Source organism: Mesoplodon densirostris, chromosome 19, assembly GCF_025265405.1.
Source record: "Mesoplodon densirostris isolate mMesDen1 chromosome 19, mMesDen1 primary haplotype, whole genome shotgun sequence".
NCBI lineage: Eukaryota > Metazoa > Chordata > Mammalia > Artiodactyla > Ziphiidae > Mesoplodon > Mesoplodon densirostris.
This window is the reverse complement of record NC_082679.1, coordinates 13,447,309-13,458,584: the sequence shown is the minus strand read 5'-3', so window position 1 is coordinate 13,458,584 and position 11,276 is coordinate 13,447,309. Positions and strand designations below refer to the sequence as shown.

Sequence of the window (11,276 nt, the reverse complement as noted above, 5' to 3'; positions counted from 1 at the left end):
GCCACACGCCCCCGCCCCCCGCCCTGGGGCCCGCCGCAGACCCCTCTCCCCTGCGGAGCTGCCGGCCCGCCCCCAACCCCTCCCCAGCCCCACCTCCAGCCTTGCCGGCTTCCCCGGAGACCACCAGACCACGCCCCGACTGGCATGGGGAACCCTTGAAGCCCCAGTGGAGACCTCGGATCGTGTCCCAATACCCAGGGGGACTCCAGATCATGCCTTACCTCCTTTGAGAACCCAGACCATGTTCCTCAGCCACCCAGGACCACAAATCATGTCCTACTCTCCTTGGTGACCTCAGACTCTGCCCCAAACCCATCAGGGACCTTAGTCTGTACCCCCAAATCTAAGGGGACCCCAGATCACATCCCAACATCCAAGGGGATCCACAGCACCCCCATCAGGGACCTTAAGTCATACCCCAACATTCAGGTGGACCCCAGATCACACCCCAACATCCAGAGAGGATTCAGACCATATGTCAACATCCAGGGAGACCCCAGATCGCGCCTTACTCCCTTTGGGGACCCAAACCATGTTCTACAGCCACTCAGGACCACAAACCGTATCCCACTCCTTCCTGGGGACCCTCTATGTCCTTCTAACCTCTTGACCTCAAACCATTCCCTGCCCCCCAATAGGAACTCCAGACCACGTCTAACATCTAGGAGGCTCAAATATGTCTCTTACCCCCATGACCCTAAACGTTCCTGATTACCCCCATTAGATCCCAGATCATCCTCCCCTCCAAGGCACCCCTTGGTTTACAGAATGCCCAATTTGCTCCAGATTCTTGATCACCCTCTCCACCGTGCTGCCCTCCTGAGGACCCAGCCTCCTCCCCATTCCTATTCCCTCTCTTGAACCCTGAAGACCTTTCCCCCTCCCTGTGACTTCTGTGGAGTACAGAATGCCTTGTTCCTTCCTTGTTCAGACCCCTTTGCCCAACTCCTATCAAATAGCTGACCCCCAGCCCTTCTCCCACTGAGTATCTCAGGCCACTTTCCACCTCTTTTTGAGATATTCACTGGCCCCTAAACGCAGCAAGTCCTCCCCTCAAAATCTGTCTTATTGCAATTCCCCAGCTTCCTGGTGGCCCAAATCCCTCCCATTTTGAATCCCATTTGGATTCCAAGGTCTTCCCCTAAACCCCTTCCCTAAATTCTTCCTAGCCACATCATCACATGGAGCTTGCCCTGCCCCCCAGATCAAGGGCATCTCTGCAGAGCTTCCCTCTAGTGAACCTCCCTCTAGTGAAGCTCTAGTGAATGACGCACAACCATTAGATCCCCCTGGGGACACTCACAATCCCACCTCCCACCCCCTAGTCTTTAGATTTCATCATCACCACCACCATTACCACCACCACCCAGGCACCATCCCCACCTCTCACCCTGGTATTTGGTGCTCCCTGCCAGGATGTGGAGGACCAGGGCTGGGAGGGCAGATGTGGGAGAATAATAACAGCAACAGCAAAAGGGGACACGTGTCCAACACTACTATGTACCAGGAGTGGATCTAAGGGCTTCACATATATGACTCCATTCACTCTTCATAGCAGCCAGATAAGGAAGTCGCATTATTATCCCCATTTCACAGATGAAGAAAACTGAGCCACAGAGAGGTTTAGTCACTTGCCTAAGGTCACACAGATGGTAAATGTCAGAACAAGGTGGAGGCAAAGGGGAAAGAGGGTGAGGGCGGGCCTGGGATGGACGGCAGTGGAAGGGGGCGGGGCGGTGAGAAGTTAATAATAAGAGAGACAAAGGTATACAGAGATGGAGAAACAAAGAACCTGAGCCCAGGCAGAGACAGCCTCACTCACAGAGCATATCTGGCCCTGTAAGCTCTGGCCCCTGCCCACCTCTTGACATCATCCCTCACCATGCTTGTCTTTTAGCCTCAATAATGAATTTTCTCTTCCTCCAACATACCACCTCATTCCAGCCCCTTGGCCTTTGCACTGTTTTCCCCTTCCATGGCTGATCCCATCTTTTCATTCAATTCTTAATTCAAATGTAATCTCTTCAGAGATCTCTTTCCCATGACCAATTTACATCCCCACCACCACCAATTCTCCTGATGTCTGCAGATTACTTTGAAATACTTTAAAAATAAAAATGGATTAATGGATGGATAGATGGATGGCTATGTGATAAAGCAAGTACGGTCAAAACATTAATGGTAGGGGGCCTCCCTGGTGGCGCAAGTGGTTGAGAGTCCGCCTGCCGATGCAGGGGATGCGGGTTCGTGCCCCGGTCTGGGAGGATCCCATATGCCGCGGAGCGGCTGGGCCCGTGAGCCATGGCCGCTGAGCCTGCGCGTCCGGAGCCTGTGCTCCGCAACGGGAGAGGCCACAAGAGTGAGAGGCCCGCATACCGCAAAAAAAAAAAAAAAAAAAAAATTAATGGTAGGGAATTCCCTGCCGGTCCAGTGGTTAAGACTCCAAGCTTCCAATGCAGGGGGCACAGGTTCAATGCCTGGTCAGGGAACTAAGATCCCACATGGCACATGGCGCAGCCAAAAAAAAAAAAAAAAAAAAAAGTTAATGGTAGAATCTAGGTGATGGATATATGGGTGTTCACTGTAAAATTATTTCAACTTTGCTGTATGTTTGAAATGCTTCATGATAAATGTTGGTGGGGAAAAAACCAGAAGACTCTTCTAGAGACTAAAGAGGCAGCAATAAAAGAAAAAACTCAGATGGGTCCCACCATTTCTATCATCCCGTCACCTCATTTTATTTCCTTCATAGCCCAATCACTCTTGCTAATACTCTTGTTTGCTTGTTTGTTTACCTATTTATTGTTTACTTGTTTATTTCTTATTGTCTAGTCATTGGAACGTAAGCCACCTGAGGGAGGTGGCATGGGCACCAATTTTCTCCAGTGTCCAGAGTAGTAATTGACACCCAGTAGGTGCTCGGTAAACATGTGTTCTTGAACGCCTCTTAGGAGAGGGTCTGGAAGCTAGATCTGCTGCAGACTCACTGGAGAGCCCACATTCAGGAATAAACAGGATCTCCCAGCCTGGGGTCCCTGCAAGGGGAGAGATATACCCCAGAGGCAGGGGAATGCCCCATGAGGTCAGGGAATGTGAGATGGCCTAAAAAACAGGGCAACAGGTGGAAGCTGATAGTGTGATTAATTCCCTGGGGCCCTAATTCCTGACCTAGACCAGCTAATAGAGATCCAATCTAGTTCTTCAGCAACTTAGGCCCTGCCCCCAAGCATAGGCTCCACCCTCTGTCTCTAAGGGCCCACCCCACAGCAAAATCCCTGCCCTATCTGACCTAAATAAATAACACCCCTCGGGATATCTCTGGTGGTCCAGTGGTTAAGAATCCCCCTTCCAATACCCGGGACACGGGTTCTATCCCTGGTTGGGGAACTAAGATCTCACATGCTGTGGGGCAACTAAGCCCACACGCCACAACTAGAGAGTGCACGTGCCACAACTACAGAGCCCACGCACTCTGGAGCCCGCAGACCACAACTACAGAGCCCTCATGCCACAACTACAGAGCCCACGCGGCCAGAGCCCACGAGCCACAACTAGAGAGAAGCCCACGCACCACCCCCCACAAGGAAAGATCCCACATGCCGCAACTAAGACCCGAGGCAGCCAAAAATAAATAAATAAATAAATATTTTAAATAACACCCCCTCAAGCCTAGGTCCCACCCTCACAGCCCAAGCCCCACCCCTTTACCTTAGTCACCACCCTAAAATTTATAACATTCATACTTCTTCAGTCTGGGCCCTGCCCCCACCTAAGCCCCACCCCTCCACCTTAGGCTCCACTCCAAAAGCATCAAGCTTTCAGTCTAGGCACTGGCCCTTCAGGCCTAGCTTGGGTACCCCATCCTCAGCTCCGACCTAACGTCCAGTCTTCACCTGTTCAACATAAGCCCTGCTCACATTCAAGGTTAGCAGGGAGAAGTGCCCCAGGAAAAGCCTAAGGAGCCTGGATCTGTGGGAACCTAGATGGGAGGTTGGTGGAAAGAGAGGAGGTGGCTCCCAGTTTGTACCGCCCCTCAAAGGCCTGGCCCCAAACCAAAAGCAACGCCCCATTGAGCCCACTTTGCATTGTACAGCGGTATTCTGTTCTGACCTCTTTGATTGGTCCCTCCACAAGCCCTCTACTCAAACCTACTCTGCATTGGACTGCCCCTCAGAGTCACCCTCTCTGATTGGTCCCTGCTTTCCAAACTCCTTGCTCCTGATTGGGCAAGTCCTTGCACATGCCTCTTTCTGATTGGATCGTTTGCAATCATGAACCTGGAGGCAGACAGTTCAACTGTGGTGTGGGGGGTAGTGGAAGGAGAAAGAGGAGGTAGAGGAAGAGGAGCGGGTTCCCTGAATCCCCTGCCTAAGAGAGGGAGTGGCCGTGGACCACAGGATAGCTTTGGGTTAAAGTTCTAACTGTACAGACCACTAGCTGTGTGGCTTTGAGCAACTGTTTTTGACTTCTGTGCCTCAGTTTCTTCATTTGTAAACTGGGGATGATACTGGTACCTTCTTCACGGGTTACTGTAGGAATTAAATTAGTTAATACCTGTAAAGTGCTTATAGAAGTACCTGGCACATAGGAAGCCCTCAATCAAAGAATTGCTATTATTACCCATTTGATCATGTAAGTTCATGACCTTGGACAAGTCCTTCTGCTTCTCTGATCCCTGCAGACCAGGAGTTGCTGACCTCTTCATTGAGTGACACATCCTATCTCCTGTCTCTAGCCTTCAGGAACTGAGGCTGTGCAGAGGGATGTGTAGAGACATCCCTAGCAAGAGAAATGGGATAGGGGCACCAGAATGGGTGAAAGAGAAGAGAGGCGCTCAACCCAACCCTCTCCCCCCCAGAAAACTGAGGGCAGTGGGGATCTCTCTACAGTCCAGTGTAGAGCAATTCTATCCTGAATCCCTCATGGAAAGGGCTTGTCCTGACTGGGGACAAGGGGCAAGGGATGGGACAGAGTGGGGTGATGAGGACAGGGCATGTTAAGGCTGGGAAGGAAGGGGAAGGGTTGGAGCTGGGCTTGTGGACCCTCCCCCAGGAATGACAGGGCCGGGGGAGGGGCAGCCAGGGCCCAAGGTCACTCTGTCATTGTTACCATGGCAACAGCCACCTCTCAACTGGGAACCTGGAAAAGGGTGGGAGGAGGGAGTTCCCAGGTCCCTGAATCTAGGGACACAGAGAGAAACAATCAGAGACCTGGAGGAGAGGCAGAGAGAGACAGTGATTTAACTCTGTGAAGACCTGCCCATCTCAGAATCCTCAGAGCCTGGTACACTGTGGGTGCTCAATGAATGTCCCTCAGAAACAGAAAGCCTGAGAGAGTCAAATACCCAGAGATGACAGAGAAAGAAAGAATCTCCAGACAGGGGCAGGCAGTGTCCCTTTCCTGCCTCCTCAACCTCATACTCCTCGGGGGTCCACTGAGAGTCCTGGATCCTCTTAATCTTCCCCAGACCTGGGCCCTCAGGCCTACCCAACTGCACAAACCACCCACCCCCAGCAACTCCCCAGCCCCTGAAGCTGTTATATTTCACTTTTATAGCAACTTCAACAACTTTTCTGCCTTTAAAACCTTCCTGCCTGGGGGCTCACTGAGAAAATTAGCATAGGTACAAGCTAATGCCTGCTAGGGTGGGAAGGTGAGAGGTGGGGAGACAGGCACTCTGCCTTCTTTACTCTCAGGGACACAGGTGTCCTTGTCCCCCTTGGGAGTGGCCCCTCCACAGATTCAGATGTCCCCCCAATCCCTCTAGGAGACCAGGCCTCCCTCATTTCTCCCTAGGAAATCCTGCAGGCCCTCCCTTTCTTTCAGAGGAACAGGTACTGTATCCTCCTTTACTCCCAGGCCTCAGCAGGCATCCACTGGATCTGCCTGCCCTCTACTGGCCTAAGGCTGGTACTGCAGGACTGCCACCTACGGCCCACAGTGAGGAACAGAAACTGAGCCAGAACTGAGGGTCTCTGAGTTCTTGCATTTTAATTTCTTTAAGGTCTCAGATGTTCAGGTCCTAGGGGGCCTGAGTTCAGGTCCCCCGCCCAGAGGTCAGCGAAAGAAAGACAACTTCTCCTGGAGCCAGGCCTCTGTGAGGTCATCAGTGGTGCGGATTTCAAACACCTGGGCAGAGAGAGGGCTCAGTATTATAATGCACTCAGGAACCAAAAACAGTGAGGGCCCTGACCCCCTCCTCCTTCAGACCCAGGAACCCAGATCCCCAGCCCCCTCCTGCCTCAGACCAGGAGTCCAGACTCTCCCTCTCACACTCGGGAGCCTCAGCCCCAGGCCCAGACCTTTGTGAGCTCTGCCGTCTGCACCAGCCTGTTCTTGCTTCCTGCGTACATCATCTGTTGTTCAGGCTTGCAGCCTGTGTGGAAAAGAGAAGGAAGAAGCATAACTGGGGAATGCCAGAGTGTTCTCTAAGGCCCTAGTAATGTCCTGCAGACCCTGGAGTTTTCTAAGAGTCCCAGGAACTGTTCTAAGGAGGTCCCTGGAGGCTATAGTCAGAGTCTCCAGGTTTGTTTGGGGGCTTGAAGTTATTTTAGGGTCCCTGGAGATGGTTTGGGGCCAGACAGGGGTTTCTAGGTAAAAGGAAGAAGTGAGTTTGCTTATACGCCTCAGGACTAAGGAGGATGGGGGCTCTGTGCCTCCACCTCCACCCAATGCCCTCTCAGGACTCACATCACACACACCACACTCTCACACAGGCACCTACACACATGCACACAGTCACACAGTCACCAGTCACAGGCATGCACACACACTTGCACTCAAACACACACGCTTACACACCCTCACACAGAATCTAAGACCACTTTCTCAGGATGCGTAGAGCTGTGTCTTACCCACAGGGCTGGAGAAGATGAAACACAAGGGGTAGGACACTCGGCCATCGGCGTGCGTGTACTTGTAGCTGTAGACCACGAACCTACAGCAGCAAGAGGGAATCCAAACTCAGGACTTGGCCTGGAGCCCAGGCCCAGTGCCCATTACCTGAGACCACAACCTTGAAATCTTGACTGAGTCTGAGAACCTAGGGTTAACAACTGAGACGCAGGGTACTGGCCTCAAACACAATAAATGATTTATTAAATAATAATAAAAATGGATAACTAATAAGAACCTGCTGTATTAAAATTAATTAATTAATTAATTAATTAATTTTTTTTAAAAAGATAACATAGACCTATACATACAGTGTATAAATGTCAGTTTCCCAGTTTTGATACTGCACTATAGTTAGGTAAGATGTAACCATTGGGGGAAACTGGATAAGGGTATTCTATTTGCAACTCTGTGAATCTATAATAATTTCAAAAAGTCCTTTTAATAATTAAAATAATAATAATAATAGTAAATGCTAAATAGAACTACCATGTGATCCAGCAATTCCACTGCTAGGTATTTATCAAAGAAAATGAAAACAGTAATTCGAAAAGATATATGCACCCCCATGTTTATTGCAGCATTATTTATAATAGCCAAGATATGGAAAAAACCTAAGTGTCCATTGATGGATGAATGGATAAAGAAGATGCAGTATACACACACACACACACACACACACACACACACAATGGAATACTATTCAGCCATAAAAATGAACGAAATCTTGCCATATGCAACATGGATGGATGTTGAGGGCATTACGCTAAGTGAAATAAGTCAGAGAAGGATAAATGTCTTATGATCTCACTTATATGTGGAATTTTAAAAATAAAAACAAAGAAACAAGCCACCAGGTTCATAAATACAGAGAACAGATTAGTGGTTGCCGAAGGTGGAGGTGGGCGAAATGGGTGAAGGGAGTCAAAACGTACAAATTTCCAGTTATTTTATTTCCCATTATTTATTTTAAATAAGTCCTAGGGATGTGACGTACAGCATGGTAAGTATAGTTAACAGTGCGGTATTGTATATTTGAAAGTTGCTAAAAGAGTAGATATTAAAAGTCCTCATCGTAAGAAAAAAAATTTTTTTAAACTATGTATGATGACAGATGTTAACTAAATTATGGTGGTGAACAGTTTGTAATACAGTATATACAAATATCAAATCATTATGTTGTACACCTGAAACTAGTATAATATGTCAAATATATCTCAATAAAAAAATTTTTTAAGAAAAAATGGCTTAGGGACTTCCCTTGTGGTCCAGTGGTTAAGACTCTGCCCTTCCACTGCAGGGGTGCGGGTTCCATCCCTGGTCAGGGAACTAAGATCTCATATGCCAAGTGGTGTGGCCAAAATAAATAAATAAATAAATAAATAAATAAATAAGTGCTTATTTGATTCACAACAACCCTATGATGTAAGTACTATTATTATCCCCATACTACAGATGGGAAAATTGAGGCCCAGATAGGTGCAGTCACTTGCCCAAGCTTCTATGGATAGATTTGAACCCAGGAAGTTGGCTGGTAGAGTATAAGTGCTCAACCACTATGTTTTACTATACAGAGGACTAGAATCAGGGGATGAGACTAGAGCCAGCTACATAATTTCCCAAGCCCGGTGCAAAATGAAAATGCAGGACCCCTTGTTATAAACACAGGAGAAAGGCTTTTTTCCTTTCTTCTGCAGTCTCTCTCCAGATTGATCTTTTAAAATTTCCTATTTAAAATCACGCTGTCTTGGGCGTGGGGACACTCACAGAGGGAGTGGAAATGCTCAAAGGCACACCCTGGAACTTGTCATGCAGGGGGTGAGTGCCGACCCTGACCCTGACACTCCCTGGATCTGTAATCAGGTCCCCTGCCTGGGACGGAGGGCAGCAGCCATTGCTGGGCAATGCGGGGAATGGGTAGCTGAGAACCCATCCAGGCTGGAGATATGAGCTGAGGGAGGCTCCAAGCCCCCAGCACATGCTCCATTGTTCCATCACACTTCACACAAAACACGGATTCAAAGATATAACTATAAAGAATTTCAAGACAGCAGGCAGTCGTAGAGCATCAAGCCCTGCATTCAAGGCTCCCTTCTGGGTACAGGGCCCTGTGTGACTGCACTTGTCAGACGCCCAGGATGCTGGTCCTGGCTGAGATCTAGAGCCTGGGATTGAGGCTCAGAGTTGTAGGGCACCCAAAATTCACCCCAGTCGAGATGAAAAATCTAAAGAGACCAGTTTTCACAGAAGTGTCAAAAAGCTCCTCCACACACAAAAGCACCAGTCTCTGGCTTCACACAGGATTCTCCCCAATCATTAAAGGTCAAATAAATCCTTTGCTACTCAAAGTATTCCCAAGTATTGAAAAATAAGGAAATTTTAACTTTTTTTTTTAAAGAAGCAAGTGCAATGTTGAGACCAAAAATAAAAGCAAAAAAAAAAAGCAAACTCTAACATTACATATGACTATTAGTGTAAAATTCTGCAATAAAATTTTGGTAAACAAACCAAAAAGTCCTAGGACAGGAACATTTGACTTCAAAGACATAGATCCCGAGCCCATGAATAGGACTGGAACCCAAGCAGTCCCTCAGTCTATATCCCTATCATCACCCCTCTCCCCATGGCCTAACCTTCCCCTTCCTTCCCCCAGGATACCTGGGCTGTCTCTCTGGCAACTCCATTTTTAGTTCTTCTGGAGAAATATTCTGGGGATGAGGGGAGAGAAAAAAAAAAAGACTGCCATTAAATGAACACTTACTGTGTGCCAAGGCACTAGTCCAAGAAATACACATGGATTAACTCATTGACCTCTCCCAAATCCCAGAGGGGTGGGTCTTATTGTTATCCCCATTTTACAGATGAGCAAACTGAAGCCCAGAGGTGTTAAGACACTTTTCTTCTAAACTCACTACAAGGATTAAATCATTGAATCCACAGACAACCCTAAGAGGTAGGGACTGCTATCACCATTTCACAGATGAGGAAAGAGAGACCCATACAGGTGAAGTCTCTCGCCTAGGGTCACAGCTAAGTTGGGACTTGACCTCCGGGTCTTTCTGGCCCCCAGTGCCAGGCTCTTAGCATCAGTCACAGTCGCTTGGGTCTCCCAGTCCCACCCTGCCCTTCTTGGAGGTCCCATCCCCCGATCCCCTCACCTGAAATTCTTCCTCCAGCACCACCATCTGCCGGTCTTTGTCCACCTTCACTGAGGAGGGAGGGCACATGGGGGTTAGAGGCCCCTCCCATCTTCCCCCACTCTTGTCCCCATACCCCATCCTTCCAGGAGGGAAGATGACACTCACTTATTATGGCCGCATTGTCCGTCTCTTTTCGGAAGCGAAATTTCCTCAGCTTTTCCTTTAGCTCTGGGTCCACCTCGCACACCACCAGGGAGTCAGACTGTCAGAGGAGCCCAGCAAGAGCTGAGTCGCCTGGCCTCAGCCCTGCTCCCTTGCCCAAACCTCAGTTTCTCCATCTACTAATGAAGAAGAAGACCCAATAGCCCATAGATTGCCTTTGTGAACATTAGGAAAAGGCTCCTTTCCCTCAGGGCAGATGCTGCCCCTTGCAGAGCAGAGGCTGGACTCGAGTCCTCTCAGCAGGTGCCCTTGGGCAACGCCCAGGGTGGCCCAGGGATTTGCTTGCCTGGGGCTAAACCCGGAACCACAGTCTCTCTTCCCCCAGCCTTGACCTCCCTTCCACAGCCTGACCTTCACCCTGGCGTCCTCCTAGCCCCAGCCCCACTCCAGCCCCTAGCCCTTTCCATACGACCCTGGCCCCAACCATGACTTTTCTGTCCACAGGCCTCTTCTTTCCTGGGTTCCGCTGTCCTCTAGGGGTGGAGACCAGGGCTACAGGGGGCAGGGTGTGGGGTAGGGGAAAGGTTTCATCTAACACCACATCCTGTTTATGCCCATTCTGGGACAACTGCCACAGATGACTCCTCCCCCTCTTTCCTTCCCCTCATCTGCTGGGACCTCCCAGGCTTTGCAGTCACCCAGACCGGGTTCGAATGCTGCCTTACTCTGTAGCCCTAGCTAAGTAACTTCACGCCTCTGATTCAGGATTGTTATGAGGATAAAATAGTTTCACATATCTCCCAGCATGGTGGACACACTCAATGCACAGTAGGTAATGATGAGCTTTCTTTTTTTAAAATTTTTATTGGAGTATAGTTGATTTACAATGTTGTGTTAGTTTCAGGGGTATAGCAAAGCGAATCAGTTATACATATACATATATCCACTCTTTTTTAGATTCTTTTCCCATATAGGTCATTACAGAGTACTGAATAGAGTTCCCTGTGCTTTACAGTAGATCCTTATTACTTATCTATTTTATGTATAGTAGTGTATATATGTCAATCCCAATTTCCCAGT

General features: G+C 48.9%; 1 protein-coding gene across 1 annotated transcript; it reads right to left on the bottom strand.

Annotated features, from left to right (window-relative positions):
- Window positions 1-5,966: 5,966 nt before the first annotated feature.
- On the bottom strand, window positions 5,967-10,778 carry GMFG (glia maturation factor gamma). The gene is made up of 7 exons (XM_060084374.1): window positions 10,681-10,778; window positions 10,200-10,296; window positions 10,053-10,102; window positions 9,553-9,602; window positions 6,855-6,937; window positions 6,303-6,376; window positions 5,967-6,129 (listed from the first exon to the last, which is right to left on the bottom strand). Exons 1-7 carry the CDS (start codon window positions 10,681-10,683, stop codon window positions 6,058-6,060), a joined length of 429 nt encoding a protein of 142 aa, XP_059940357.1. The 5' UTR covers window positions 10,684-10,778; the 3' UTR covers window positions 5,967-6,057.
- Between the last annotated feature and the right edge of the window lie 498 nt (window positions 10,779-11,276).